Source organism: Panthera onca, chromosome C1, assembly GCF_046562875.1.
Source record: "Panthera onca isolate mPanOnc1 chromosome C1, mPanOnc1 haplotype 2, whole genome shotgun sequence".
NCBI classification, from domain to species: domain Eukaryota; kingdom Metazoa; phylum Chordata; class Mammalia; order Carnivora; family Felidae; genus Panthera; species Panthera onca.
In genome coordinates this window covers 94523136-94539033 of record NC_138346.1, presented here as the reverse complement: position 1 = coordinate 94539033, position 15898 = coordinate 94523136, and the positions used below count along the sequence as shown (strand labels likewise).

The 15898-nt window shown below is 37.4% G+C and overlaps 1 protein-coding gene across 3 annotated transcripts in view; it reads left to right on the top strand.

The window, feature by feature from the left end:
• Positions 1-15898, top strand: part of UBXN4 (UBX domain protein 4) — a 44495-nt gene that overhangs the window by 16379 nt on the left and 12218 nt on the right. For all 3 annotated transcript variants that reach the window (XM_078451344.2, XM_078451342.2, XM_078451343.2), the window contains exons 6-9: positions 5896-5989; positions 12495-12549; positions 13318-13482; positions 15534-15661. In XM_078451344.2, the coding sequence (XP_078307470.1) occupies positions 5896-5989; positions 12495-12549; positions 13318-13482; positions 15534-15661 (442 nt within the window). The remainder of the gene's footprint in view (positions 1-5895; positions 5990-12494; positions 12550-13317; positions 13483-15533; positions 15662-15898) is intronic.

Below are 15898 nucleotides of genomic sequence, written 5' to 3'. Positions count from 1 at the left end.
ACCAAAGTGGTACATTTGTTAGAACTAATGAACCCACATTTGACACATCATAATCAGGCAAAGTCCATAGTTTACAATACAGTTTTCTCTTGGTGGTGTGCATTCCATGAGTCTGGGCAAGTGTATAATGACGTGTATCCATAAGTATAGCACAAAGTATTTTTCCTGCACTAAATGTCCTCTGTGTTCCGCCTTTTCATCCGCAGTGATATTTTTACTGTCTCCATGGTTTTGCTTTTTCCAGAATGTCATATAGTAGTCTTTTCAGATTGGCTTCCTTTACTTAGTAATATACATTTAATCTTCCTTCATGTCTTTTCATCACTTGATAGCTCATTTCTTTTTAGAGCTGAATAATATTCCATTGTCTAGATATACCACAGTTTATTAATCCATTTACCTACTGAAGGACATTTTGGTTTTGCAAGTTTTAGCAATTATGAATAAAGCTTCTGTAAGCATCTCTGTGTAGGTTTCTGTGTGAGCATAATTTTTTTTTTTACTTTTTTTGGCTATTTACAGCAAGGTTGTGGTTGCTGGGTTGTGTGGTAAGAGTTATGTTTAGTTTTGTAAGAAGCCACCAAGCCGTCTTCCAAAGTGGCTGTATCATTTTGCAGGTAAAATGGTTCTGGAGTTTCTTACTCTTCCTTACATCTCCTCCTCTTCCTTTAACTTTTTATTTTGAAACCGTGTGATTCAAAGTTACGGAAATTATACTCAATCCCTCAGTACCCTTTCCAACATTTTATTCAACTTATCTTTTAATTCATTTCATTTTCCTTTACCTCATTGAGTTACAATGGCTGCTTTCAAGTCCTTGTCTGATAATGCCAGTATCTAGTTCATCTCTGGGTTGAGATAACAGACAGGCCTTTGTTGATTGTCTTTTCCCCTGAGAATGAGTCACATTTTCCTGTTAGATTGTGTGTCTAGAAATTTTGGATTGTATCTTGTACATTGTTGTAGACACTCAGGATTCTTATATTCCTGTAAAGAATATTGATGCTTTTGTTTCAGCAGGCACTTAACTTCTCAGACTGTAAACTCTGTCTTACCTGAGGTATGAGTAGCACCTCTAATCTCAGTTCTTTGTAGCTTTTTTTTTTTAACTTCATTATGGAAAGTTTCAGACTTAATACAAAAGTCTCGAGAAAATAGTGTAATGAATTCCATGAACCCACTGCCTGTCTTCACCTATTACCAACTCATGGCCAAAATTGTTTCATCTGTGTCCCCTACTCCTCTTTCCTTTTCATTTATTATTTAGAACAAATCTTAGGCACTATATCATTTCATTTTTAAAATAGGAGTATCTAAAAGATGAGAACTTAAAAAAAAATAACTATAATATCATTATCTCTTATGAAACCTACACAGTTTAACAGCAATCCTTTTTTACCATTAATTATCTAGGGAATATTTACATTATACTAAGTTTTTCAGTTTGTTTGGAGTCCAGTATATTGCTACTGATTGTTGAGTCCTTTTTTTTGTTTATTTCATAAATAGATTCCCACTCTCATTTTTTTCTGTAGTTTCCTACAGTCTGGATTTTGCTGTATTTTTTAAATTTATTTATTTTTGGAGAGAAAGTGTGAGTGGGGGAGGGCCAAAGGAAGAAGGAGAGAGAATCCCAAGCAGGCTCCACACCCAGTTTAATCCCACCACCGCAAGATCATGACTAGAACTGAAATCAGGAGTTGGATGCTCAACCAGCTGAGCCATCTAGGTGCCCCTATTTTTCTAAATTTTTATTTTAATCACCTGGTGCTCTTCACAAATGCATTTCTTAATCCCTATGATCTATTTTATCCATCCCCCCAACCCACCTCCCCTCTGGTAACCATGTTTGTTCTCTTTACTTAAGAGTGTCTTTCTTGGTGCATGTATCTTTTTGATTTAGTGTTTTTGTATTCTTTGAGTAAATACCCAGTAGCACAATTGCTGGATCATAGGATAGTTCTATTTTTAACTTTTTTTTTTTAAGGTTATTTATTTATTTTGAGAGAGAGAGAGAGCACGTGGGGCAGAGAGAGAGAAAGAGAATGCCAAACAACCTCTGTACTGATTGTGCAGAGGACTCGAACTCATGAACCGTGAGATCATGACCTGAGCTGAAACCAAGAGTCGGACACCCAACTGAGCCACCAGGCGCCCCTATTTTAACTTTTTGATTAACTTCCAACTGTTTACCACAGTGGCTGCAGCAGTTTGCATTCCCACCAACAGTGCACAAGGGTTTCCCTTTCTCTGCATCCTTGCCAACACTTGTTTCTTTTTGATTTTGGCCATTCTGACTGATACTTCATTGTAGTTTTGATTTGCATTTTCCTGATGATGCATGATGATGAGCATCTTTTCATGTATCTGTTGGCCATCCTGATAACTTCTTTGGATAAATGTTTGTTTATATGTTTTGCCCACTTTTTAAGTGGATTATTCATTTTTGGGGTGTTGAGTTTTATGAGTGCTTTATATATTTTGGTTACTAGTCCTTTATCAGATATATCAGATATGTCATTTGCAAATCTCTTATCCCATTCTGGAGATTGTTTAGTTTTGTTGATTGTTTATTTGGCTCTGCAGAAGCTTTTTATTTAGATGTAGTCCCAGCAGTTTATTTTTGCTTTTGTTTCCCTTGCCTCAGGACACACATCTAGAAAGATGTTACAGCTGATGTCAGAGAAACTACTTCCTGTGCTCCCTTCCAGGATTTTTATGGTTTCAGGTCTCATATTTGAGTCTTTAATCTGTTTTGAGTTTATTTTTTTGTATGGTATAATAAAGTGGTCCGGTTTCCTTCTTTCGCATGTTAACTGTTCAGTTTTCTGAGTTTTGTTGAAGACACTCTTTTTCCCATTGGATATTCTTCCTACTTTGTTGAAGATTAATTGACCATAAAGTTGTGGATTTATTTCTGGGTTTTCTATTCTGTTTCATTGGTCTGTATGTCTGTTTTTGTGCCAGTACCATACTGTTTTGATTATTACAGCTTTGTAATATTGAAATCCAGAATTGTGATGCCTCCAGCTTTGCTTTTCTTTTTCAAGATTGTTTTGGCTATTTGAGGTCTCTTGTGTTTGCATAAAAATTTTAAGATTTTTTCACAGGATTCTGTGAAAAATGCTGTTGGTATTTTGATAGGGACTGCGTTAAATATGTCAGTTGCTTTGGGTAGTGTAGACATTTTAACAATTTTTGTTCTTCCCACTCCATGAGCATGGAATGCCTTCCCATTTCTTTGTGTCTTTTTCTATTTCTTTCATCAGTGTTTTACAGTTTTCAGAGTACTCATCTTTTACATCTTTGGGTAGCTTTATTCCTAGATGTCTTGTTAGTTTTTGTGTAGTTGTAAAAGGGATTGTGTTCTTAATTTCTCTTTCTGCTGCTCATTATTGGTGCACAGAAATGTAGCACATTTCTGTACAATGATCTTATTTCCTCAGAATTTACTGAATTAATTTATCAGTTCTAGCAGTTTTTTGGTGGAGTGCTTTGGGTTTTATCTATTTAGTATCATATCATCTGCAAATAGTGAAAGTTTTACTTCTTCCTTACTGATTTGGATGCCTTTGATTTCTTTTTGTTGTCTGATTGCTGTGGGTAGGATTTGGAATACAAAAAAAGTGGTGAGAGTGACATCCTCTTGTCCCTGACCTTAGGGGAAAAGCTTTTTCCCCATTAAGGATGATGTTAACTGTGGGTTTTTTTCTATATGGCCTTTATTATGTTGAAGTATGTTCCTTTTAGACCTACTTTGTTGAGGGTTTTGATTATGAATGGATATACTTTGTCACATGCTCTTTCTGTGTCTATTGAAATGATCATATTGTTCTTGTACTTACTGATGTGGTGTATCATGTTGATTGATTTGCAATATTGAACCACCCTTACAACCCATGAATAAATCTGACCGTGATGATGGTGAATGATTTTTTTTTTTTTTTTAATGTAAACTTTATCCCCATGTGGGGCTTGAACTCATTACGCCAAGATCAAGAGTCACATGCTCTACTGACTGAGCCAGCCAGGTGTCCACTGGTGAATGATACGTTTTTTGTTTTTTGTTTTTTAGTGTGTTGTTGAATTCAGTTTGCTGGTATTTTGTTGAGGATATTTGCATCTGTGTTCATCAGAGATAGTTGCCTATAGTTCTCTTTTTTTGTGTGTTGTCTTTATTGCGTTTTGGTATCAGGTAATGCTAGCCTTATAGAATGAATTTGGAAGTTTTCCTTCCTTTTCTAGTTTTTAGAATAGTTTGAGAATAGGTATGAACTCTTCTTTAAACGTTTGGTAGAATTTGCCTGTTAAGTCATCTGGTTCTGGACTTTTGTTTCTTGGGAAAGTTTTGATTACTGATTCAATTTCTTTGCTGGTCATCAGTCTGATCAAATTTTCTGTTTCTTCCTGTTTCTATTTTAGTGGTTTATATGTTTCTGGAAATTTATCCACTTCTTCTAGGTTGTCCAATTAGTTGGCATATAATTTTTTATAATATTCTCTTATAATTGTTTGTATTTATATGATGTTGGTTGTTATTTCTCTTTTCTCACTTTGTGATTTTGAGTCCTTTCTCTCTTTTTTTTTTTTAATTTTTTAAATGTTTATTCATATTTGAGAGACAAAGACAGAGTGCAAGTGGTGGAGGGGCAGAGAGAGAGGGAATCACAGAATCCAAATCTGTGTCGGCACAGAACCCAATGCAGGGCTCAAACCCACGAACTGTGAGATCATGACCTGAGCCAAAGTCAGACGCTCAGTTTTTTGAGCCACCCAGGTGCGCCTCTCTCTCTCTCTCTTTTCTTTTATGTTTATTTATTTATTTTGAGAAAGAGTGAGAGAGCATGAGCAGGGGAGGGACAGTGACAGAGGGAGAGAGAGAATCCAAAGCAGGCTCCATGCTGTCAGTGTAGAGCCCGATGTGGGGCTCAGTTCCATGAACGCTTACATAAGATCATCATAACCTGAGCCAAAATCAGGAGTCGGATGCTTAACTGACTGAGGCAGTCAGGCACCCCAGAGTTCTTGCTTTTTTTTTGTTAAGTCTGGCTAGAAGTTAATCAGTTGTATTGGTTTTTGTTTTTGTTTTTTCAAAGAACCAGCTCCTGCTTTCATTTATCTGTTCTGTTGGTATTTTCAGTTTCTATTTCATTTATTTTTGTTCTCATATTTATTATTTCCTTCTTCCTGACCTTGGTGGCCCTCAGCTGCCTTGTTTCCCACTTATATTCTATTATATGTGGACCCAAATGTCAGAATTAGAGAGAGAGAATTCCAAGCAGGCTCCAAGCTGTCAGCGGGAGCTTGAACAAATGAACCGTGAGATCATGACCTGAGCCAAAACCAAGAGTCTGATGCTTAACCAAGTGAGCCATCCAGGCCCCTCTTTTTTTTTTTTTTTTTAAAGTAAACCCTGCACCCAACGTGGGGCTCAAACTCATGACCCTGAGATCAAGAGTTGCATGCTCTACTGACTGAGCAAGCCAGGTGCCGTAGTAATCACTCATTTCTTTTTTTTTTTTTTTTAATTTTTTTTTTTTTTTAACGTTTATTTATTTTTGAGACAGAGAGAGACAGAGCATGAACGGGGAGGGGCAGAGAGAGAAGGAGACACAGAATTGGAAGCAGGCTCCAGGCTCTGAGCCATCAGTCCAGAGTCTGACGCGGGGCTCGAACTCACGGACCGTGAGATCGTGACCTGAGCTGAAGTCGGACGCTTAACCGACTGAGCCACCCAGGCGCCCCGTAATCACTCATTTCTTATCTTCTCCAACTCTTAGGGAAAATTTGTAATGTTTAAGAAGATTATTAACAAATGTAACCCAAATGTTTATGTTTCTTAAAAATCGGCATTAAATGCAATATTTTCTTATTTCTTTTTATTAAATAACTAAGGAGGAGAGAGTTCAGGCCATGCCAGTCCATCTCAGGAGCCTGGTGGATGTTCAAATCAGAGACCTCCAGAGGACCTGACTGTCAGAGTGGAAAGGTTTGCTTTTATTTTTGCAAATAGTATTTTGAAAAGACAGTGGTTTTCAGTTATTTCATTAATTTGAATAAAAGCTAAAATTTCACAAATGAAGTTTCAGAATCCTGGGTTGAAATTTTTTATTACCTGACCAACTTAATTGTATCCATAAAGACTACATTCTAGAAGTAAAGTTGAGTATCTCTTAAGTCATCAGTCAGCTTTAGGTCTGATCAGCCCAAGAATCTTTTTTGCTGATTTTTGGTACATGTATGTTTCCATCTATCACTTCTGCTTTGATCTCTCTCTACCATAGGATAGTAAGTTCCAGATGGAAAGAACTTCACTTGCTTTTATGACTGTGTACTGAGTCTGGGTTCTGCATAAGTGCATGTCTATTAAACGTCATGTGTTATTACTTGGTCTAATAATCAGACACAGATTTATGACTTTTTGTGGCTTGTAGTTTTGTATTTTTAATAATAAAGAAATTACCAAATTAGACTCCTGTATACTATGATTCTTAAGTTACATGAATTAATGGTAAATGGATAAAGCAAGAATATTTTTTAATTCTGACCTAACACCATTTAGTGTTATATGGAAGTTAAGAAAATGCCTTAGACTTGACAGTTTCTTGTTCACATAGATTCTACGGGAAAACAAGTTTCAAGGTGATTACTAATACTGGGTATTTGGGTTTGCTCATGACTAAGAATCAGCTTCATTTCAGCAAAACCTAGATTCTGATCGTTCTTTCTAGGAGTCCCAGCAGGGCCAAGATCTTGAGCTAAAAAGGATAGATCTGGTCATAGTGGTGAGAAGTGGTAGAAGGCTCAAAGAACAGCTGCAGGGAACCAAAGTTCCCAGTGGCTCATCCTCTCTGTTTCTTTCTGTTTTGCTAACACCAAATCTACCTCTATGCATCTGTCCTTGCATCACGTTGGGGTGATGTGACAGTAAAAGATGAGAAAAGATTTTGGAGATTTGAGGGGAATGAGAAGAAACACAGCAGGTAGCCCTTAATTGTAGGGTAGGCTTAGGTGCTATTTAATTGCAGTAGATAAGGGGAGTTTCTGTTGTTTCTTAATAGCTTCCATTCTTATGTAAGAGAGTGTCTGCCCATGTCTGCCTGCATGGTTCTGCAAAAAGGATATAATACACCATCTTTAATTAAAAAATAGTTACCATATGTATTTACACTGGTGTATGTGTGTTATATATAGTATAATGAGTCAGTAAAGATAGTTTAAGACACACAACAAAATGTTTATATTAATATCTTTGAAAGGGGAATTAGGGATTTTTTTTTTCTTCTGAGGTTGCCAAACTGTCTTCATTGAGCATTTTTACTCTTAAAATATCAGGACAGAATGGGTTTACAAGTTGAGATCCTTAAACTGAAAACAAAAAAAACAAACAAAAAAACCAACTTCACTCTTGGAGATACATACATTTATGTGTTTTTAAACCGTATGCTTTTAGGACCGTTATATGAAATGTATGTGGGCTAGGGCCTTTTAAAAAAGGATACTAAGGGTGCCTGGGTGGCTCAAGTCGGTTAAGCATCTGACTTCATCTCAGGTCATGATCTCACAGTCTTTGAGTTTGAGCCCTGCATTGGGCTTCTGTGCTGACGACTCAGAGCCTGGAGCCTGCTTCAGATTGTGTCTCCCCCTATCTCTCTGTCCCTCCCCAGCTCATGCTCTGTCTCTGTCTCTCAAAAATGAAAAAACATTAAAAAAAAAAAATCTTTTTTAAAAGGATACTAAATGTTGAAATTGGATGAAATGTTGGCATACTTACCATTGAAACAGTGTTCATTGGGAAGTGACTGTTCTTGGTTTAAACACCTTTTGGAAAATCTAGGTCATATAATTAAAATCATATATACACTTCAAATTATTGCTGAGATTAATTTATCAGGTCAGTTAACCAATGAAGCCTAGGCCCTAATACTGACTGATTCATGCCCTGGGGTCCTATATTCTATTCATCTGAGTTATATCCAGTTAGGAATTTTGTTTGTTTTATGGAATCTAATTTGTTAATCAACAACAACTAAAAACAATAGCATATAATACTCCTATCCCAAATGACCTCTTAGCTCATCATTTATATCTTTCAAATTGCCTTCATCTTTACCATGCCTTATCATAGACTGTAGTGCTCTTATGCCTTTGACTCACCCATGCTCTGCAGGTTATTGAACTCTAAAACCCTAATGTGCTGCTAGTTTCCCTGTCTTATAGAACTGATCTGTGGTGCCTTTTCATAGCCCAGAAAAATTGTACACATCAAATACCTGTGGTGTAATCTGATTTTTATAGAATTTTGTAATACCAAACTCTATGAAGCAAAATATATGTATTCTTCCTCTAACTTTGATATTTAAAAAAAATTTTTGGGGGGGCACCTGGGTGGCTCTGTCAATTGAGCTTCTGACTTCGGCTCAGGTCATGGTCTCGCGGTCTGTGAGTTCGAGCCCCGCGTCGGGCTCTGTGCTGACAGCTTAGAGCCTGGACCCTGCTTCAGATTCTGTGTCTCCCTCTCTCTCTGCCCCTCCCCCACTCATGCTCTGTCTCTCTCTGTCTCAAAAATAAAATAAACATTAAAAAAATTAAATTTAAAAAAAAATTAAAAAAATAAAAAAAAATTTTTTTAATGTTTGTTTATTTTTGAGAGGAGGGGAGGGGCAGAGAGAGAGAGGGTTCAGAGAATCTGAACCAGCTCCAGGCTCTGAGCTGTCAGCACAGAGCCCGATGCAGGGCTCAAACTTAAAAACTGTGAGATCGTGACCTGAGCCGAAGTCAGACACTTAGCTGACTGAGCCACCCAGGTGCCCCTAACTTTGATATTTTAAAATCTAAGTCCTACAAATTAAAAACTCAGCTTTAAAATTTGGCAGGATAGATTAGTAAATGTAGGATTCTTATTTTCCTCTCAAGCTATATATATCTGTTTTCTGAGACCAAGTTTCTGGAAAGCTAAGTACTTCCCACTAGATCTTGGGTTTTTTCTTATCTGACTTCAGGGAAAAGTAGTTTTGTTAGGGGGCAAGGTGATTAAACCAAGTTGATGTCAACTCAGAAACTCTCATCCTGTTGCATACATATTGAGAAAAAAAATCCATCTAACCCATCTTAAGGAAGTAAACTTGATTTTTTAAAAAACAGATCGAGAGGTGCCTGGGTGGCTCAGTCGGTTAAGCGTTTTGGCTCAGGTCATGATCTTATCATGGCTTGTGAGTTCGAGCCCTGGGTTGGGCTCTGTGCTGACAGCTAGGAACCTGGAGTCTGCTTCGGATTCTGTTTCTCCCTCTCTCTCTGCCCCTCTCCCGCTCACACTCTACCTCTCTCACCTTCAAAAATAAACATTAAAAAAATTTTTAAAAAACAACACAGATTGAGGGGCACCTGGATGGCTCAGTTGGTTGAGCATCCAACTTTGGCTCAAGTCATAATCTCACAGTTTGAGTTTGAGCCCTGCATCAGGCTCACTGCTGTCAGCACAGAGCCTGCTTTGGATCCTTTGTCTCCCTGACTCTGCTCCTCCCCAACTTGTGCCCTCTCTCTCAAAAATAAATAAACCTTAAAAAAAAAAAAAGGTTGGGGGCACCTCGGTGGCTCAGTTGGTTAAGCGTCTGACTCTTGGTTTCAGCTCAGGTCATGAACTCGTGGTTTGTGAGTTTGAGCCCCACCTCGGGCTCTGTGCTGACAGTGTGGAGCCTGCTTGGAATTCTCTCTCTCCCTCTCTCTCTCTCTGCCCCTCCCTTACTCGCTCTCTCTCAAAATACACAAATAAACTTTAAAAAAACAACAACAGGTTGATGATTTGGAATTGGCAGGTACCAATTTTTCTTCTTAATATTAAAATAGATATAGTGTTTTCAAAGCTAAAAGATGTGAAATTTGCATCTTTCTTTTAAACTAGTATCTGTGCCCAATGTGGGGCTTGAACTCATGACAGTGAGATCAACAGTCACATAGTCTACTGACTGATCTAGCCAGATGCCTCTGAAATTTGAATCTTTTAGTGACTCATGTGAAAAAATAAGCCTTTTAGTTAAATTTTGATTATTTTTTTAAATGTCCTTATGTTTAAAAATTGACATAATTCTTTGGGAAAGATAATATGTAGTACCATCACTTCCAACCTTCTTTTTTTTCTTTTTTGGTAAAGATTTCAAGCCTCAAAAAGTTAAAAGTATGATGACTTTTTTTTTTTTGCTGATTCATTTGAAAGTTGCAGGCACCATTTCATTTTACCCTAAATACTTGAGTATGTATCTCTATCTGTTAAGAATAAAAATATTGACTGGGGTTTTACAGGCTCTCAGTAGGGGCTCCAGCCTAGGAGGGGGCCTGAGGGTCTGTACCCACTGACTTATGCCCTTCCCCATCCCTCAGGCCAACAAACATCCTTTAGCAGTAGATTCCTAGATGCAGGAGTGATGGAACAGTCAATTTGTCATTAAGATGCAATGGACTTTTCAACTAGATTAGAACAAAATAATATCTGTTTTTCTCTGAAGAGAATTGTGCAAATTATATGCAATTAAAGACATTTTCAGATGTTAGTATACCGTTGTCACACCCAAATTGTGAATTTATACAGTAAGATTATCTGATAAGCAATCACATTCATATTTGCCCATTATTTTAATAATGTCCTTTATAACTTTTTTTCCCTGATACAGGATCCAATCAAGGGTCATTCATTGAATTTAGTTTAGTCTCTTCTAATTCAAAGTATTTCCTTTGTTTTGCTTGTATTTGTTTTTATTTTTCACAACTTGGACATTCTTTAAAAGAGTCTAGGCTGTTTCTAGAATGTCCTTTGATCCAGTACTTGTTTCATCATTCTAAGTTAGAGAACATTACCTAGGTAATGATTTGTCTTTCTCATTACATCAGGAGGCACCTGATACCAGATGTATGTATTTTTGGTGATACTAAATTTAACTGTTAAGATGGTGTCTCTCGGATTTTCAGTTAGAAAGATATCCTTTTCACTAATTAAAAAGCATTTATAGGGTGTTTCTTTGAAACAGTGAATACATACTGTTCCTCAGAAACTTTCAACCAGTGATTTTGACATCTTTTGATTTTTGCTTGTATCAGTTATTTCACTGGTAGTTGGAAATGGTGATTTTTCTAATTTCATACCTTCTAATTTCTTTCTTACCTTACATATTTCTTAGCTAGCATTCTTCTTTAGAGAAGTGCTTTGATCCACCTCCTCTTGCTTTTTATCCCTTTTTTTTTTCAGGAAACTTACTAGTTAGTTACCAAATAGTGTACTACATGCACTAGGGGCCTAATAACCCTTTCTCGATGACAACTTCCCTCCCCCAAATAAACACTGTCCTGAATCTAACACTATAGATGAGTTTTGCCCGTTTGTAAACTTCATTATGGAATCACCTCATTTGCTCAGACTCTTCTGAGCTGCTACATGTGGCAATAATTGGTACATTCTCATTGCCATTCTGTTGATGGATTTTTTAAAACTGTTTTCATTTTGGGGGCTTTTATGAATTGGACTGCTATATGAACATTGTTTTACATGTGTCAGTGGATGTATCTTTTGGGTGTATTCGCAGGAGTGGGGAAAGGGTCGTAGATACATGCCAAATAGTTCTCCAAAGTGGTTATACATAACCAGTTTATAACTTCCCTTAGCGGTAAAATGTTTTATGGATCTTTTTCTTTTTTTTTTCCCCCATTTTTTTTTACAGTTCATTTCTCTTATGATTCTTTTTGGTGCACACACTGCCCTAGATTTGGCTAGTGACATCCTCTGCATGCTTGGTTTTCTGTCCTTTAATGTATGTCCCTATCATTCTTTGAAGCACTCCCTTGATTTCTGGCACAGGTTGTTCAACTGACCTTTAACAAATGCTTATATCTTTGTAACTAAAATCCCTCTGAGAAAGTACCATTAATTTGTTAAAATTGAGGTAATTTACATACCACAAAATTTAAAGTGTATAATTCAGTGGGTTATAATGTATTCACCAGGTTGTGCAACCATTACTATTACCTGCTTTCATAATTGTTAGTTTTTACTTATGAACTTATAGTTGGGAATCAATTTTGGTATTACTAGTTTTTATAAATGCTAGCCTTTGGTTTTTTGCTTTTACTTTTAATAATTTTGTGCTATATTGCTGTTTACTTCTATGTAAGGGGGGAAAAAGCATTTGTAAGTCATTGATTTATGTACTTATTTGAAGACATGTATGTGTATTTTCAAATCTGTATCAGATACCTTGCAGGGAAGGGGTACTAATGGTTAAGAAGTAGAAGGCGGAATAGGCTTCTGATAGGCTGGCTCCCACTGACTGTTCATAGATGTCTCTTGGGGCCAGAGGCCAGGGAGATGACTTGTTGCTTTGCCTTCAGGATCTTTTTTGTTTGTCACTACATTTCCCCAGTTTTAGTTAAATGGATTTCCCAAATGTATATCATATTAATATGATGGCTCTCCATTAATGTATTTTTTAAAAACGTTTTACATACAGACTCACTAAAAAACTTGAAGAAAGGAGAGAAGAAAAAAGGAAAGAGGAGGAACAGGTAAAGTTCATGTACCTAGCATCATTTTACTCTCCTATTAGGTGAGGGAATGTTTGACTTCCTGCTCGATTTGGCAGACTTAGGACGGCTTTCTGGTTAAAGTTTAGTGTTGAAGCACAGTGAAGGAAATTACCTGGCGTCTGTAGTAGGATAATAGTGTATACTTTTTTGTGCTTTTGTTGTAAATTGCTAGGAATAAGTTGGACAATCTTCTTTCCCTCTACAGTGAGTCTTTTACACTAAGAATAGATGGACTTGAACTAAAATTGTTTGATGTTGTTGCAGACCAAATTCTTAGTTCCCTTTTATGGAAAAGAAATTTGTAGATCTTTTGCTGAATTTTTCCTCTGGTATTGCTACATTCTGGTGCACCATTGTTTTCCCATCACGTGCACCTAAACTGCATCATCTCTTCGAGGGTCTAATATCAGTTCTTTATGCCAAACAAAGGGCAACCTTAGTGTCCTTACATGGTAACATATTTACTTTACAAACCAGAGACCTGTAATTCTGTTTGTTTTCAAATTACATTACAAACTACATTTTATAACCTTAACAAAACTGCTGGCTAAGATTTACAAATTGGCTGACATTTGACCATTAACCCATGTTGTTAGCAAATTCTTCTAGACCCTTACATTTTATGAAGTTATTTTATTCCTTTAGCTATGCCCTACAACCAGCTCTCCCTGTATATAAAATAATACCTAAGGCAGATTATTAAATTATCTTTTTGGTTCATAAAGCTTAACTTCCTTTTTAATGCAGAGAGAAATTAAGAAGGAAATTGAGAGGAGAAAAACTGGAAAAGAAATGTTGGATTATAAAAGAAAGCAAGAGGAAGAATTAACAAAAAGAATGTTAGAGGAAAGAAACAGAGAAAAGGCAGAAGATAGGGCAGCTCGAGAGCGTATAAAACAGCAAATTGCCTTGGTGAGTAGTAAGTTTATTTTTAATGCTTGACTCTAATACATTTGTGAAATTGTTGTTCTGTGCACAGTGGTTTTGATTTACTACCAGACTGTGCACACAAAAAGAATAGATTTTAGTGACTCCCAAGAATTCCAATTTCAGCTTCCTTTTAGTAGAAACTGTATATTGGATTAAAATACAGTTAGGATTAAAATTGGGATTGGATAAATAAGATGTGATATATGTATACAGTGGAATATTATTCAGCTATAAGATTAATGAAATCTTGCTATTGGCAACAACTTAGATGGAGCTGGAGAGTAACAGTGCTAAGCAAAATAAGTCAGAAAGACATGCACCATATTATTTCACTTGTGGAATTTAAAAAACAAAACATGCAAAGGAAAAAAAAAATCAAGAAGCAGACTCTTAATTATAGAGACAAACAGTTACAGAGGTGGTGGGTGGGGGATAGATGAAACAGGTGATGGGGATTCAGGAGTGCACCTGTTGGATGAGCACTGGAGTTGTTGAACCACTATATTGTACACTGGAAAGTAATATAACTGTGTTAACTATACTGAAATTAAAATAACAACCGAATAAAAAGAGATTAAAAATTGAGGTGATTTTTTTCAAAGTAATTTTTCTCCGTGTTATGTTATAAATTTTATCCATTGTCAAAGGTAGTTTTCAAAGATTCCTTAGGGATGTGAGGGCGATCTGGCTGCAACATCTGTCACCCTGTAGATTGCCAGGGTTGATTCGGCTGATCTGGCTGGCTAGGTGGGTGTTCCCTTCCTCACCGTTCCATGTGCATCCCTCCTGAAGCTGTGCCCTTGGTTGAAGACAATGGACCTTCCCTGATAGAGGAGGACTGTTCTTAGATCAGGGGTAGCTGTGCTCCCCTGCTGGAACCTCCAGACAGGCTCTCAAGATCCATTTGTAGGAGAAGCAGTCCAAGTAGGTAGTAGGTAGTGGTGCTGCCTGTGGCAGTCTGCCTTTTAAAAAAACCAATTCCCTGGAAAAGAAACTTAGAACTGATTACCTAGCAGTCTCCTATAGTCACAGCCATTCCATTTTTGGGACATTCAGAAGATTTAGACACATCAAGTAGGAGGTTAGGATGGTTTTGCTATAACTTTTTTTTTTTTTTTTTTTTTTTTTTTTTTTTTAGCGTTTATTTATTTTTGAGACAGAGTGAGAATTATGGGGGGTGGGCAGAGAGGGAGACACAGAATCTGAAGCAGGCTTCAGGCTCCGTGCTATCAGCACAGAGCCCAATGTGGGGCTCGAACCCACAAACCATGAGATCATGACCTGAGCCAAAGTCGGATGTTTAACTGACTGAGCCACCCAGGTGCCCCACAACTGCTTTTAAAATTAAGCAGTTGTAATACATATGAAAGCCAATTCTACCTTAATATTGTTGTTCATTTGTTTACTCAGCAAATATTTATTGATAATGTACTGTGTGCCTGGCCTTTTTCCAGGCTCTGGCAATAGAGTAGTGAACAGAAGCACGTTTGTTTAATAAACAACTCTGGTCCCTGACAGTTAATAAAACTAAAAAATACCAGATCCAGAGTGATAAAAGTCTGCAGTTGACTTTAAGGAATCTCACACATATTTGTATTTGTTCATTGTGTTTAGAAACGTGAATAGGGCTCTGGGTGGCTCAGTTAAATGTCTGACTCTTGATCTCGGCTCAGGTCTTGATCTCAGGGTCATGAGTGCAAGCCCCACCTTGGACTCCATGCTAGGCGTGGAACCTACTTAAAAAAAAAAAATTGAGGGGCACCTGGGTGGCTCAGTTAAGTGTCCGGCTTCGGCTCAGGTCATTATCTCACGGTTGATACGTTTGAGCCCCGCATCAGGCTCTGTGCTGACAGTTCGGAGCCTGGAACCTGCTTTGGATTCTCTGTCTCCCCCTCTCTCTCTGCCTACCCCTTCCCACCCCCCCCCCCCTCTCAAAAATGACCATTAAAAAAATCTTTTTAAATTTAAAAAATAGAAACGTGTGAATACATCACTCTAGCAGTGAAAGATAGTGTCCGACATTTGTTTTAAAGGACCGTGCAGAGAGAGCTGCTCGTTTTGCAAAGACAAAGGAAGAAGTAGAAGCTGCTAAAGCTGCTGCTTTGTTGGCCAAACAGGCAGAAATGGAAGTCAAGAGGGACTCTTCTGCAAGAGAAAGAAGGTACTTTATTTCCTGCTGAATTATCTATGTGTATGTGGCTGCTGAGGAGAATAGCAATTGTGGCCAGCTTTTTAACACTTATGTGTGCTGTGACTGTTGTAAGTAGTTCCAGAAGGATATATTAACTGGTATTATAGTTGCCATTGGTATTTGTCACTTAATGTGAATGTACAGTGTAACGGTACTAAGTCACTTCTAAAAGAAAGCTCAGGGATGGGGCGCCTGGGTGGCTCAGTC